Source organism: Plasmodium yoelii, assembly GCF_900002385.2.
Source record: "Plasmodium yoelii strain 17X genome assembly, chromosome: 12".
In the NCBI taxonomy this organism is placed as follows: Eukaryota; Apicomplexa; class Aconoidasida; order Haemosporida; family Plasmodiidae; genus Plasmodium; species Plasmodium yoelii.
This window is the reverse complement of record NC_036184.2, coordinates 1,671,691-1,688,248: the sequence shown is the minus strand read 5'-3', so window position 1 is coordinate 1,688,248 and position 16,558 is coordinate 1,671,691. Positions and strand designations below refer to the sequence as shown.

General features: G+C 21.9%; 6 protein-coding genes across 6 annotated transcripts; 3 read left to right on the top strand and 3 right to left on the bottom strand.

Annotated features, from left to right (window-relative positions):
• Nucleotides 1–2: 2 nt before the first annotated feature.
• PY17X_1241600 (conserved protein, unknown function) lies at nucleotides 3–1,165 on the bottom strand (the record flags this gene model as incomplete). Its single annotated transcript, XM_718812.1, has 5 exons — nucleotides 3–179; nucleotides 331–369; nucleotides 494–620; nucleotides 732–860; nucleotides 1,014–1,165. 5 exons carry the CDS (start codon nucleotides 1,163–1,165, stop codon nucleotides 3–5), a joined length of 624 nt encoding a protein of 207 aa, XP_723905.1.
• A 636-nt stretch (nucleotides 1,166–1,801) lies between these two features.
• Nucleotides 1,802–3,006, top strand: PY17X_1241500 (dynein light chain Tctex-type, putative; the record flags this gene model as incomplete). Its single annotated transcript, XM_022956887.1, has 6 exons — nucleotides 1,802–1,813; nucleotides 1,936–1,987; nucleotides 2,156–2,190; nucleotides 2,469–2,547; nucleotides 2,741–2,815; nucleotides 2,900–3,006. 6 exons carry the CDS (start codon nucleotides 1,802–1,804, stop codon nucleotides 3,004–3,006), a joined length of 360 nt encoding a protein of 119 aa, XP_022812723.1.
• Nucleotides 3,007–3,530: 524 nt separating this feature from the next.
• On the bottom strand, nucleotides 3,531–5,803 carry PY17X_1241400 (DnaJ protein, putative; the record flags this gene model as incomplete). The annotated part of the gene is made up of 4 exons (XM_022956886.1): nucleotides 3,531–3,564; nucleotides 3,683–5,195; nucleotides 5,384–5,429; nucleotides 5,795–5,803. 4 exons carry the CDS (start codon nucleotides 5,801–5,803, stop codon nucleotides 3,531–3,533), a joined length of 1,602 nt encoding a protein of 533 aa, XP_022812722.1.
• A 2,151-nt stretch (nucleotides 5,804–7,954) lies between these two features.
• Nucleotides 7,955–8,691, top strand: PY17X_1241300 (cytochrome c oxidase subunit ApiCOX18, putative; the record flags this gene model as incomplete). Its single annotated transcript, XM_022956885.1, has 3 exons — nucleotides 7,955–8,076; nucleotides 8,203–8,242; nucleotides 8,461–8,691. The coding sequence occupies 3 exons, from the start codon at nucleotides 7,955–7,957 to the stop codon at nucleotides 8,689–8,691; spliced, it is 393 nt and encodes a 130-aa protein (XP_022812721.1).
• A 441-nt stretch (nucleotides 8,692–9,132) lies between these two features.
• Nucleotides 9,133–12,269, bottom strand: PY17X_1241200 (heptatricopeptide repeat-containing protein, putative; the record flags this gene model as incomplete). The annotated part of the gene is made up of 2 exons (XM_725351.1): nucleotides 9,133–9,266; nucleotides 9,392–12,269. 2 exons carry the CDS (start codon nucleotides 12,267–12,269, stop codon nucleotides 9,133–9,135), a joined length of 3,012 nt encoding a protein of 1,003 aa, XP_730444.1.
• Nucleotides 12,270–13,517: 1,248 nt separating this feature from the next.
• PY17X_1241100 (mitochondrial processing peptidase subunit alpha homolog) lies at nucleotides 13,518–15,317 on the top strand (the record flags this gene model as incomplete). The annotated part of the gene is made up of 2 exons (XM_725352.1): nucleotides 13,518–13,896; nucleotides 14,092–15,317. The coding sequence occupies 2 exons, from the start codon at nucleotides 13,518–13,520 to the stop codon at nucleotides 15,315–15,317; spliced, it is 1,605 nt and encodes a 534-aa protein (XP_730445.1).
• Nucleotides 15,318–16,558: the final 1,241 nt, after the last annotated feature.

The window sequence follows — 16,558 nt, the reverse complement described above, 5'->3', positions numbered from 1 at the left end:
ATTTAGTCTTTTAGAATTTTTGCCCATTCACACTTTTGTAGATCTACAGCTTTATCCTCAAAAACACTGACTTTCATTCCAGCTGCGTAAAAAACATTTCGACCTCTTTTATCGTCTTCTATCCCATCATAATTTAAATCTTCTATAATCAAATCATTTAATAAACCAACTATATGTTTCTGTAAAGAAAATATCGAACAAACCATGCATACGTATATACATATATATGCTAATTTAGTGTATATTATTTTGAGGCGCTTTAAGAAGCAAAAGGACAAATTAAGCAATATTTTTTATATTATGAAATAAAAAAGTAGGAAAAAAACTTACATTTTGCAGTTTTGATTTAGTTCTCTCATTTCTGATGTTCTGAAAAATAAAATAAAAGTTATAGTGTCAATTTAATAATCCACGAAACCAAGACAAATAATAGTCATAAAGAATAAAAAATGTATCTATTATGTTATTATTTATTTTTTTTTTTTGTGCATACTTCGCAATATCTTTGTAACTCTTTTTTTTCATCCTCATTAAGTCTTTGAATTATATTTGGGTGTATAGAATTAATTAATCCATTTACGTTTATGGCTAATTCTAATATTAGTCTGTTTCGGAAATTTCTAAGGAAAAAAAAACAAAATAAGTTTTTATATTCATCTATTATGTTAATATGTATAATTTTGTTTTGTTTTGGTATGAAAAGAATAACAACATTAATTTTTTCGCTTAACATGTATTCATTTAAGAGCTTAGATGATTGGGAAAATAAGACAGCATAATATTCACATCTTAATTTAATAGTCAATTTCTCTTTTCTTTGGTTTTCGTCGTTCATAGATCCATTGAAATTGATCAATTTCCTTAAAATGTGGAAAATTTATAAAGTTATAATATACAATAGTATTAAAAAGGTGAATATGAAAGCAAGGAATAACATATGTATTTTCAAGAAAAATATAAAAAATGGCATATCAATATATATATATATATACGCCTTTTCTTTTAAACATTACTCAGCATATATTTTGTATTGTTCAAAATATCCCTTTAATTCTAAATACGCTTTTTTCATCGTTTCTGTTGGAAATGTTTGAATTCTATTAGTAATTTGTTCTTCCCTAAATAAAAAGGGTAATATCTCTAAACACGGAGATTTCGCCGACATTTTTTTTTTATTTTGTTTATTTTTCCTCTTACTAAAACAATTGATTTAATTTAACTATTTTTAATTTAGCAAATATATATATATATTATTATTTTTATCAAATATCATGCAAATTTAATACCAATTTTTGCTTTCTTTTCGTTTTCCTTTTCATTCAAAGCAAAAATTATAACACACATAGATAGCTAATTATTATTGGGCAAAATAAAATAATGATTAATAAAAAAAAATACATTAAGTGAAATAAAAATTCGTTAAACAGGGAATACCAAAGAAAATGCAATAACACTTATAAATTATTTACACATATTTTTTTAGCTATATTTATGTTTATAACTTATTTAAAAAAAATCGCATTAAAGCTTACTAGGATGGAGAACGTCTTGAATTTATTTACATATATTTGAAAGAAAAAAATTATATTCCCTATAATAAAATTTTTTTTTAAAAAAATTAAAACATAATGGAATTTTTATTTGATTAAAAATATTTTTTATCATAAATAAATTAAAATATTATTATATATATTTTTTTACTATATATATATTAATAGAAAGACATAAAAATATTGCATAATAGTAATGTAGGGAATTTTTTTTTGTGTAGTTTCATTTCTTAGAAAAAATTGCCTTCAAAATGGAGAATGATGTAAAACACACTTTTTTTCTTCGTCTTTTTTACATAAACAATTGTTGTTTTAAATGTTAGCAAACACTCTGACCAGGTTTTATGTATTTTTACGATTATTATCATTTTTATCTGTTTCTTAGACAATATTGGAAACCCATAATTATGTCAACGAAATATATTCCATTATCGATGGTATAGAAAAAGATAAAAGCATAAATAATAAAAAAGTGTAAATAATAAAACAGCATAAATAATAAAAGGCATAAATAATAAAAAGCATAAATAATAAAAAGCATAAATAACAATAAAATAACATTATACATTTTCCATATATGTCACTTTTAAATTGTTCAAAATAAGACGTTTTAAAGAACAAAATGTACTCAAATGGTGAAGTAAGATATACAAAATAAGAAATTAAAACAAAAATAAAAACAAAAATAAAAACAAAAATAAAAATAAAAACAAATAAATATGTGCATATCCTACACGGTTGTAAATTGCACACGTAATCAAATTTAAGGCCATACTATTTATAAACATTCTTATTATAGTAATATGTGTGGTATTATTATAGTAATGTGTGTGTTCTTATTATAGTAATGTGTGTATCACCTTAATGCCATTTCTCTAACAAGTTTTGATCGTTTCACTTTTTTCATTCCAAATATAGATTAATAAATGGTCCAACATAATTTGTGAAGAATGCATGAAATATTTATACTCGAAAATGCTTCCTCTCAAATACATTAGTAACATATTAATATAATTTCAAAAAGTAGAAGTATGCATTTTAAACATTAGATAATACTTACAAGTAAAAACTACTACTAACTTATATTAGTATTATTTGCACAACTATCACTTTAAAATAAATATATATGAACAATTTTTTTATTCATAATTCATTTATATATATTATTTGCCTTATAACGTACTTTTCAGTAAGTTGCTACATTTTAAAGAATTCGAATGCAGAGACTTCTATTCAATATTCCACTTATTGGGGAAAAGATGACAGTTCCGATTTATCTAAATATAATACTATATAAATTAAAATTGCTGTATTTTTATAGAGCATATTTTTTATTTATTTATTTTTAGGACATATTCAAATATGTTGGCCACATGATCAAAATAATTGCAACATGCTTTGCTACATTAACGTCTATGCATTGAAAGTATCAGATGGATCCGTAGCTCATCTTTAAATTGAAAAGGCAACATGCTCATATATATTGTGCATATATTATATTATACTATACTTATTATATGATATTTACTTTATCTTTTTAAGAATAAGTTTCTTTAATTAACTTATTTGAATGGGAATAAATCTAAAATACAGTTTTATAATACATAAATAATTATGCAAAATTAAATTGAAAAACATATGTTTTCTAAATTTTCAATATATTCAATTAAAATTAAAGTATAGCAAAAAAATATACATACTCATATATATATTTACATATATGAGATATGATATTTCAATGTCCATTCGTATATGTACATATAAATAAGTATGCATGCACATATATAATATTGGAAAATTGGGGTATTCAATCAAACACTTTAAAAAAAAATAAAAAAAAAATATATCGAGCTTATTAAAAAAATGTTATTATATTTTTGCAATTTCCTATAATTTTTAAAACAATTAGATTATAATTTTTTTTAATACTAAAAAAATATATACATATATAATAATAAAATGTTACACATAGTAAGAGGTCTAAATGTATTCGTCATCCGGTTTTTGGCATGCCCTAAAAATGTGTAAAAAAATACAATAATAAATCGCCCACATAATAATATATATAAATATATGTACATATCCACGCTCGTGTAAGCGTAACAAAATTATCTTATTTTCTATTCACTCACCTCATACAGGCATCTTCAAATAGTTTCTTAGTGTCAGTTATCTCATTGTTTTTTGTATACTCTTGTATAACTTTTTTCATAATTTTAGCTAATACAATAAGCGATTCGGCTCTGGCTTTTCTTACATTTTCATCGACAGACATATCTGTAAAGACTTTTTTACAAACTCCTTTTATAGTTTGATCAATATCAATCAAACAAATATTTAACATAGTTTCTACAACTGTTGGTAATGAATCTTCAAGTTTTTTATTTGCTTTGATTGATTTTTCAATAGAAATATTTTCATCGTCTTCTTTTTTAATTTGGCTAGCTAATGAACTAGTCTTAATTAAAGTTCTAACAAATTTTAATCCTGTTCCAATAACTCTTTTTTTTTGTTGCATTTTATAATATTTTCCACTAATACCAAATAAGCTATATTTATCACCTAAAAATTGGTTAGCACAATTTTCATATGACCATGCAACATTTTCTAAAATGACATGACCAAATGATGTTTGACATAATTCATTAATTTCCTTTTTAAATTTTATAATATATTCTTCATTATTATTTTCGTTAATATAATTAGTTATCATATCTCTTAAATGTAATGCCAATTTTACTTCTCTTTTATTTTGTGCTTTTAATATTATACGTTGTACATCTTCATCTTTATATAATTGTTCGTACTCTACATACATAACCATTCTTAGTTTTCCAATATAAGGATCTAATTTTTCACTACCAAATAATAAGGTAAAAAAAAATGTGCTATCAATAAATTGCATATTATTTATAGCATTTTTACCTTCTTTATCATATCTTCTTCTTCTTTCGACATCCCCTAAAACTTGATATGCTTCACCAATTTTTTGAAAATGTTCTTTTGCTTTTAAATCTGAGCATTTATCTGGATGAAATTCTTTAGCTAATTTATAATATTGTCTTTTTATTTCATTTTGGCTAGCATCTATGGGGACTTTTAATATTTTATAATATTCATCATTTTTAACTTTTATATTTCCATTTTTATTATAATATTCATCATTATTTATATCTTTTTTCTTTTTATCAAAATTTGCATTATTATTGGCATCATCATCACTATCATTTAATAATTTATTTGCTTCATCATCTAAATTATAATAAAAGTCATACCATTCTCTTTTCTCATCATCCCATATTTTTCCTAATGCCCTTTGAGTTATCGATTCAGGTGTATTTATTATACCTCGACCTATTTGATAGCTAGCTACTCCTACCGATATTACTGGAATAACTATTGCACTTAAAAGCCCAAAGAAAATACCTTTAAAAAATCCATTTATCCCTTCTGCTTTTGCACACAAATATGGTGAAATAAATAAAAAGCTAGTTCCTACTATTATTCCCTTTGTTACTGATTTTAAACCAGATACTAATCCAGCCCCTGCATGTTTGGGTTTTCTTGTTGAAAATATATTACTAATTATATTTTTCTCTTCCATCCCCCCGTCATCTATACAATGAGGCATTATTTGACCATTCTCTAAATAAATAAGAAAGGCCGTTAAATAAATTATAAAGTTATAAAGTTATAAGACATAGATAAAGTGTGAATATACGATCCGCATTAATAAGCAGAGTATATCGCGAGGAAAACATGATATAATTTCTTTACTTAATATATATTTATTAAAAATGTCACTTTTATTTTATTGGATTTTTTATCCTTACCATATATGTGATCTTTATTTCCACTGCTACTACCTTTTAAATCCTTCTAAGAAAATAAAATAATTCAAAATATATCAAATATTTAAATAAACAAAAAATAGAAACAATACAAATCCATAGTATGGAATATATTTGTGCTATAGGTTCAAGTATTAATCACATCAATCAAGCTACTATCTTTATAATTAAATTATATAAGCACGCTTTTTCATTCATAATTTCCACATCGAAAACATATTTTTCTTCAAATTAATGCTCATATACTCTTTTTTTTCATATATAAAATTTATAAATATATTTTTTTCTCTTCATTAAATTATGACTGTGCATATGTGTACATTTGCATATATATATATGTATGTATACACACATACATGGATATATATAACATGAACATTTTCAGTAGCTTACTTCATCCATTTCCTTGAATTTAAAATATTTCTTTACATCTATATAAATAGAAAATTAGTATAGAATATTTTAATATGCTATATATGTTAATAATATAGTCATCATGATAAATTATTTTTAATACAGAAAAATAAATAATTTGTGGATTTATGTTTTTTTTTTTTGCTTCAATATTTATTTCCTATTACCATTTGTTTTAATATTTCTACTCAATATAAATAAAAATACTCCTTTGTAATTTTTAACTTATAAGAATACGTTATATAGTATATGAATAATTATGTATGTGCTTATATATTTTTGTAAAAAGAATAAATTTAATTCACCTAGTAAAATTTGATTAATGTATATAAATAGCATTAAAATATATTTTCATTGATGCAGAACAAAAATAAAATAAAAATTAAAAAATAACGAAAGTAAAATAAATAAGCGTATAAATTATAAAAAATAAATAAAGTAAACAAATTAAGTAGAAAAAAATGGTGAAAAAAGAAAAATTATAAATTGAAATAATTTATATATATATTATAAATATATATACATATTTAATATAACGTTTTACATGAACTTGTTGTTTTACGCAATATTTCTGGAAAAGTAAATATAATTTAAATGAAACATTTATTTTTAAATATATATATTTTTTTTTTTTGCAATTAAAAACATAATATTCCTTTATTAGCTATTTTTGTTTACAATGAAAAAATCTTCTACACGAAAAAGAAGTTATTAAATAAATAATAAAAGTACTTTGTAAATAAAAAATAGGAGAGGGAAATAAATGAAATATTATATAAAATTAAAAAACTCATTTAACAACAACAAAAAATATATATTATATATAAATTAAAGCAGATAAAGCAGAAAAAAAATATGTAATGAAAATTATTTGTCATAATACACCACATATAAATAGTAAACCCAGTGGAATTGCTTCAAAAGTCTGCTTATTTTAAAAATAAATGATTACATATTAAAAATAAATAAAATGGAAATAATAACTTTCATTCGAGAACGATTTTTTCAATTATATATATAATTAAATAATGTTTTAGGTAATTTTTTTTTCTTTTTTACAATTTTAAAAATGTAGAAACCCATATACAACTCTCTATATGTAAAAAAATAATTGTCCAAATATATATATGATTTATTATTAACACATTGTTCTGCTTTATTTTATTTTTATTATTTTGGAAAGGTGTAATTGGACAAACATATGAGTACTTTCAAAGATTTTTTTACATATTGATTAATTTACATTTTTTTATTTTTATTTTCTTTTTTCCTGGTTTCACATGAACAATTTCCTTATTTTCATCGAATTTCAACACCTTACTTTCTATTATGCACATAGCTATTATATCTATAATAACGAATTTTATAAAATACTCGAATATAAAAAATTATTTCTTTCAATCTTTTAAAAAAAATAAAAAAACATAAATAGTGCCAATACAAATTAGTATACTACATTAATTTTTGGAAACTATTTAAATATATATAAATTAAATTTACACAAAAATTCCCAATTGCATGGTGTGCTTTTTGCAATGTGGTAATTTCATTTTGTGTAATGTAGAATAAGAATATAATGATTGTTATATTCTTTATGTATATAATTTTTGCGGTATTTAATAAATTATTTTTTAATTTTTTATCCTATTTATGTACTCGATCATTTATTATAATGATATGTTCGTAGGATTTTGTAGCAGAAAAAGTTGTCATATATTCGTACTTTATGATTTACACAAAGTTAGAAGAAAAAAATAAAATAAATAAATATATATATAAAAATATATATATAAATAATATATATATACATATACATATTTTTATTATCATATATCATACATTAAATATGGAATAAAAAAAAATTTAGTGAAACGTTCATGTTATATGGCATATATTTTTTTAAGAGCTGTATATTTTTTATGCATAATTTGTTATTTTCACATTACGTTTTTTTTACTTTTTTTTTACTTTTTTTGGGGGTTTTCATATAATAAGCAATATAAAAATATTATATTTTCCATTTTATTTTATTTTTGGATTTATATTTTGAATTATTTAATAATATTTAAAATATAATGTGTTTTCTTTGTTTAATTAAATTTTAATTTTCCCATTTAAATGTTTTAAATTATTCATATAATGAGAATTTCCAAACTGGCGAATACCCAGCTGAATTGCATGAAAAATGCAAAGTATTTTTTTAGTGGATACACAGGGAAGCATATTTCTGATAAAGATTTAGTCAAAAAAAGTGATGACTGGTTAATAAAAAAAAAAAAATAAAAGTGTAAAATACTTTTGGGAAGTAAACACTACATCCATATATAATTATATATTTATTTGTATATATGTTCATAAATATATAACTTATATTTAATTTACCTTAGGTATATCGAAGAAACAAATTTTTGCTTGGGAAGAGTAACGGTATTTATTTAACAAAAAAACTATATTATAATTTATTAATTGTTATACATATTCATTTGAATATATTAATTTATTTAAAAGTGCAAGTGTGCAATGTTTTTGTCTTTCAATCGATTTGTATGTATGTATGTATGTATGTATGTATCCACGTATGTATGCATGTGTGTATGCTTATATGATATATACATTTTTCTAATTGCCACAAATATTTTATGTAGAAATTGCGATTCTCGGAGAAAGATGACATGGCTAGAAGAGTTTTAAAAATTATGGACAGTCAAATAAGTAAAATGTATACAAGACTGAGAGACGGAACAGTTATTCCATATATGTCATTTTATTTAAATGATGTAATAGATAAACCAGCCCCTAATCATCAATTTATTGAACAGCCACTAATAAAATGGACATGGGATGAAGCATATGATGAAGCTTATGAGGAAGAATAATGAAATATTGAAGATACACATTTTTGTTATTAGTAGTTAAAAATATAGAAATTATCATGCCGATAAAAATGTATTTGTAAACTATATTATATAAACATAGTTAGGTATATATCGTTAGCAAATGTTTATTATATGAGCATTTTATTTTTTATGTATTATAAAATTATACACTACTATTTAAAAGGGTGCACCATATATAATACACAATTATATGTGTATTAAATGGCTTCCCCCTTTTTAATTTTTAAGATGACCTTTTTTATTTTTTTCGTCGCTTTGTTGTTAAACATTGCCAAAATTAACCATTACATATAACAATGTATAAGTAAAGTTATTATTACAATTTAAAAGCTTATATTAATTAATTTTAACGTTACAATTCACACACAAAAAATATTAAAAATCAAATAAACAACCAAAAAAAATATTGCAACATGCAATTTAATTTTTATATATTAAAATGTCGATTATAAATAATGGAAAAACAACATATTCACATGCAACATTTATTTTTTTATTTCTATTGAGAAGGGAATTTATGGAACTTACGATAGAGTTGTGAGTGTTTGAAGTATCTGCAAAAAATAATGTAGCAAAAATAATGTAGCAAAAATAATGTAACAAAAATAATGTAGCAAAAATAATGTAACAAAAATAATGTAATAAAAAAATAATACAAATGTCTGTGTTATGTATCTACCTTTATTGGTTTGGGTAAACTCATGTATTGAAAACCTTTTAATGTTAAAGGTGTAATAATTTAAAATTTTGTAGAAGGTATAAAGACGCTTCAGTTGGTATATTTTCATGTATTTATATAATTCAACAAAATGAAAAAAATAAAATGTTCTATATATGTAGATTAATTCATTTAAAGATGGGCAAAATAAGCAACTCTGTATATTTTTTTGATCTCTTTCATGACATTCTGATAACTCTTTAATATTAAATTTAAATAAATTATACACCTCCTCGTCTACCGAATTTAAAAAATAATCGAACAGTTTAAGCAAAAGTTCGATCGACAAATTAGCATGTTTATAATAATTAGAATGTGAATTTATATGTAAAAACATGTGAATTAAATTAGAATAAAATAAAAGAGATAAATATTTAAATCCTAAGCTTTTATAATTATATAATATTTTTGGAAATATTAATTTATAAATATGATTCGTATACACATCATAATAACTCTTATCTATTTTAATAATAGATGAATAAATGTCAATAACATTTAATATGTTTTGTTCATAATTAAAATGTTTATTTATTAAAACATTCCATATTTTTCTTAATAAATTATCCACAAAAAAGAGTAAATTATTGTTTATATCAAATAAAAGCATATGCACATAAAAATTAAAACAATCTTTAATATTTTTCCCCTTATCTTTGTCAATGTATTCTGTATATTTTAATATTATTTTTTTATTATTTACAAATTGGGCTATACTATTATTTTTAATAAAAATACCTTCATTACATAAATTTAATGTCTGTAAAAAAGATAACCCTATTCTTTCACGTTTGTTAATAATATTTATTGTGGTATAAAATTTTTCATTATTTTTTTCAAGTAAATTATTTTTTATTTCAATCATAACTTTATTTACAACATATTCTATCTTATTTAAAAGGTTTATATCAACAGTTTTATTTGTTAAAAGTTGTGGAAATAATTCTATTATTTCATTTTTTATTATATATTCATTCAAATTATTAAAAAGTGTCTCTTTTATTTTTTCTATTTCATTTTCAATGGGACTCCTTAATATTATATTATCATTTTTTTTAGCAACATTTTCATTATTATCTTTTCCTTTTTTAATTATTTTTATTATCTCCTTAATATCGATAGTGGAAAATAGCTCCTTTTTATTTTGTGTGCAAATATTTTTTATCACAGTGGCCCCTACATGGTTATTATTATATTCGCGTATAAATACATAATCAGTTAAGTCTTTGTGAATTCCTTTAAATAATTCAAGATAATATTTCAAAATATATGTTTCTTCAGTTATCTCATTTGAATTATTATCATTACTACTATTTTTATTCATCTCTATAAGTCTATCAATAGATGTTAGCAAAATCACTTTCATTTTAAATTCTAACAAATTTATATTAATATGTTTCAAAAAACATGTCAAATGATTCATACTAATAGGTGAAACAACTCTACATTTAGAGTAGTGTATAATATATGTTAACAAATTTTCTTTAATTTTTTTTTTCATTATTAATTCTATGATATATTTATCTAAATTATAAAAAGCAACATCCTTTAATTGAAATATTCCATTATCATTATATAAATATTTATATATAAAATTGACTATAGTAAAAATATCTATGTCTGTCATTTTATTTAGAATTAATTTATTTTCATAATATTTGTTTTTTTCTAGCAAACTTGAAATTATCCTAAAAAATTCATGTCTCTTTTTATTATCTAAATAAATATCATTTTGCAAAATAAAATTAAGAAAATTACAAAACTCTTTATTCATAAAAAAATTTATTCTTTTCATACATTTATCAAATATGATAGATATAAATTCATCTATTTCTAAAACGTTTTTTTTATCTTTCAAATGATAATAATGAAAAAAATGGGTATATGCTAGTAATATATTAATAATTTGGCTATTTGAAAAATTATCTATATTTTTTAAAATGTCTTTTTTTATTCTTTCCATAAAATTTACATAACTGAGTAAATTCAATTTGTACACAGAATATACAAAAATGTGTAGATCTAAACTATTAAAATAATAATCGTTTTTAGTTAATTTATCAAAAATAAAATTAAATATTTCGTCATTTTTTATATTTAAATAATAGCAACTATGTAATAATAAAGATATCTCTCTTATAGAATAATCACAACTATTTTTAATAATCCTATAAACAAATTTTTCAGAAAATGATGAATCAAACATATTTCTTTCTCCACATTTTTTTGTTTCAATTTCCTTTTCATTATTATTCAAATCGTTTCCAATATTTTTATGAATCAAATGAATAAGATTTTTATTGTTTTTAGAAATTCCAGAAAGTAAATTAATAATATTAATCCATGATGAATTTGTATTATTTATATCATTTGAAAAAGACAATATTTTTTTATTTAATAATACTACTATATAAAATAGTATATCATTTTTTACTTTTATTTCACTTTTATGAATTACAGTTAATAACATGTTAAATTGAATAAAATTTAAATTGTTTATGATCAAATTATTTTTAAAAATATGATCTATTATATTTTCTATTTTATTATTCATTTTGTTTTTATTCCCTCCAGTTTCCTTTTCTATTATCCCATTTTTCAAATTATTTAAAATAAGTATCAAAACTTTTCCAATTTCCATTTTTTTATAATCTTCAAATACATTTTTATTTCCTATTTTGTTAGTAACTGAATTCATTGTTTTTTTTTCATAACATTTTAAAAATTCTGATTTTCCTTCCTTACCATATTCTCTCAAATGTTTCAAAGCCCATCTCATTCCAAAACCATAATTAGGCCTCCCTTTTCGAATTAAGTGCACATTTTTGATCATGTTCATCATTCCCTTTTTTTAACTCATTATATTTGATCTTGTTATGTATCAAAATATTACAATTATGGTTTCTCTGAGATTTATAAATTCACGTATCAAAATAATTGCATTTTTTACTTTAAAATATTTTTTTTATGTACTTTTTTTTGCGACATTTTAAAATAACTGTTCTAATAAACCAATTTTATAATAGATACTCAATCATATTTTTATAAAAAAAAAATTATTATTCTTTTTATATTCACCATACTAGCTAAACCAAGTTAACAAATAGAGGTGTATACAAAATTGGATTGCTTAAAATGATAACCAACCAAATTTCACAACTTAGAAAAAATGACAAATATAAAAAGTAACTGTAAAATTATTTTCCAAACACATATCTAAACATATGTACGCACAACTTTAAGTGTCTCATATGTTTAGCACTGTTACAATTATGTATGAAGAGATAAAAATACTATTATACACATATCCAGTTTAAAATTTAGTATCTTCATGAAAAATAACTGGATATCAACTTAATTAAACAGTGCATTTTCTTATTTTCTCACTCGAAAAAAATGCTTAGTTCCTTTTTAATTAAACACTTCTCTCTATATAAACACTTCTTTATATATATACATTTTTTTACCTTCACGTATAAAAAAATTATTAACAATACACATGAATTTTTTATTTTATTTTCATATTTTTTGAAGTGTATAATTAATATATAAGAGAAATGCATATCCTTTTGTTCTGTTATATAAATATGTAAATATTGTTCGGTTTTGGAGCTTTGCTTATTTTGATAAGCTCCGAAAAAAAAATTGATTATATTTATCTGCTATATTATATGTATGCATACACTTTTTTGTATATTTATATTATTACATTTTCACTTTACGCATTTTAATGTAATTTTTTTAGCACATTTCATTCTCTTAAAATGCTATAATCAATAAAAAAAAATATATGTGAAAAAAAGGTGGAATTATATTTTCGTAGTTATTTTTCTAAGTTGATTTTTTTTTCCCTAACATAATTATTATTACAATGTATGAACAAAATTAGCATTGCTATTATTATAATTTTTTTAAAGACCTTCTCAAGTTAATAATAACAAATTACATATGTTCATTTGCTTATGTATATTAATTATATAATAAAAAAATATAATAAGCATAAATTTATAATTGCTTAAAATACTTTTTTTTTTTTTTGTGTGGGAACAAATTCCATGCTTGGAGTATTATATAGGCATAATATAAAATGAACACAAATATACAAAAGCTGAAACTTGTTCTTAACAAAACAAAATTGGGTAAGAAATCATATAGTCATGATGTTTCCAAGTTAAAAAGAAATCCAAATTTAGAAAAATTATACACAGGGGATAAACATGATTTTAGCAAGGTTATATTTAAAAAAGAAAAAATAGAGGATGTAATAAAAGAAGTCAAATTTGATTATTATTATTTTAATGAAGGAAAAAAAAACAAATATAAAGATATACCATTGAATGTTTCTATAATTAAAGAGTCGGATTTACCACCTTATAAACCTGTTGATGAAAAATTAAATTTTTCTATCCTTGAAAATGACTTAAAAATCATTTCGACTAATAAAAATAGCGGAGTCTGTTCCATAGGTACACATACACAAATATGCATATCCATATTAAACATATAGTTATATCTTTGTATAGTTATTTCATTCCAACATTTGTACACTATACACATTTATTTATCTTTTACATATATATACACTATTTAGTGAAATTTTGATAATGTCTCCCCAACTTATACACTGTTACATACTTTTATTTTATTACTATTTTATTTAGGATTATACATAAAATGTGGGTCTAGGTATGAAGAAATAAACGATAAAGTAAATGAACAGGGAATGAGTGTGATGATTGAAAACATGGCATTTCATAGTACTGCTCATTTATCCCATTTAAGAGCCATCAAAAGTTTAGAAAAAATAGGAGCCAATGTTAGTTGTAATGCTTTTCGAGAACATATTGTATATACATGTGAATGTTTAAATGAATATTTGCCAGTAGTTATAAATTTATTAATAGGAAATGTTTTATTTCCACGTTTTTTATCATGGGAAATGAAAAATAATGTTAATAGATTAAATACTATGAGAGCAAAACTATTTGAGAATAATGAAATGTATATAACAGAATTATTGCATAATACAGCTTGGTATAATAATACATTAGGTAATAAATTATATGTATCTGAATCAAACATAGAAAATTATACATCTGAAAATTTAAGAAATTTTATGTTAAAACATTTTTCCCCTAAAAATATGACATTAGTTGGTATTAATGTTGATCATAATGAATTAACAAAATGGACTTCCAGAGCTTTTCAAGATTATGTTCCAATACCATATACTAAACAAAAAGAAGTAACTCCAAATTATACTGGCGGTTTTATAAGTGTTGAAGATAAAAATATAAAAAAAACTAACATTGCTATAGCATATGAAACTAAAGGAGGATGGAAAACATCTGATATGATTACATTAACAGTTTTACAAACTTTGATGGGTGGTGGTGGTTCTTTTTCGACTGGTGGACCAGGAAAAGGAATGTATTCTCGATTATTTTTAAATGTTTTAAATAATTACAATTTTATAGAATCTTGTATGGCTTTTAGCACCCAACATTCAGACACTGGCCTTTTTGGATTATATTTTACAGGAGATCCAGCAAATACTAAAGATATAATTAATAGTATGGCATTAGAATTTCATAAAATGAATAAATGTACTGATGAAGAATTAAATCGAGCTAAGAAAAGTTTAAAAAGCTTTATGTGGATGAGCTTAGAATATAAATCAATTTTAATGGAAGATTTAGCTAGACAAATGATGATTCTAAATAGGATACTTTCCGGAAAACAATTATGTGATGCTATTGATGCTGTAACTAAAGAAGATATTAACAGAGTTGTTTCTCAATTTTTAAAAACCAAACCTACTGTGGTTGTATATGGAAACATTAGTCACTCCCCACATTATGATGAAATATGCAAAATGCTTGGTTAAGTGACCATAATTTGCTGTTGCAAATTTTATTATCCTTAAACATGTATACATTTGTGTGCATTATCATTTTTTATGCCTCTTTTTTATGTTTCTACATTATTTCGCCCAATTTTAAGGGTACTTCTAGCCCGTATATTTCATACTATATTATTTCATACTATATTATTTCATGCTATATTATTTCATACTATATTATTTCATACTATATTATTTTATTTTTTTATTTTTTTTATTTTTTATTAACTCTTTAAATTGGTAAACATAAGTGTATATTCGAAAAATGTATGTATACTTTCCACTATATGAGAAATTAACTGCATCAAAATCAGCCAATGACCACCCCAGTTTTCATTGAACTTGCATATGTATTGCTTATTTTATTTATGTAGACGCATATGCAAATTAACATGTTTAAATGTATATACTACTTTTCAGACGTACATTAAATTATAATTTTTTTAACATTTTTATCAACTTTAATAATTTATATAACCAAATTTTACCAATAAAAAGGAGATAAAATATGTCCAAATTTTACCATAAAAAGGAGATCAAATGTGTCCAAATTTTACCATAAAAAGGAGATCAAATGTGTCCAAATTTTACCATAAAAAGGAGATCAAGCATGTTTATGATAATATAGTGTAATAACAATATAACCATTCTAAAATTATATGTTTTCATTTATTTTTCCTGGGAATATCATTCCTGCTTCCTTTTACATATATATAAACCACTTTTTTTTTAGTAAAAATAGTTTAAAATTTAGATAATCATAAAAATATATTATTTGGTAAAAAAACGTTATGTTAATTTTAGATACAATATATTATTTATGAAAAAAAAATACAGTAACACAGACAATAATAAGAACAAAATTTAATGAAAAGTATATAAATTACGTCTATTTTGCGTATTATTCAGATTTGTTTGGTACTAAATATGCATCAAAATTCTCTCTCATATACAGACAAAATGGAAATAAAACAATATATATATATATTGTGAACACAAAAAAATATGCAAAAATAAAATATATGAAAATATAAAGAGAGAGTATATAAAATATTTTTTAAAAAGTATACATCAAAAAATAATTTGATGGCATATTTGTTCATAGTAATTATATTTTATATATAAATTATGACCTTATTTCATCACCTTGTATTAGTAAGTTCATTTTTTTTTATATTTCTTTTTCAATATCTGATTAAAAGGCAAAATGAACTTTTTTTATAGTC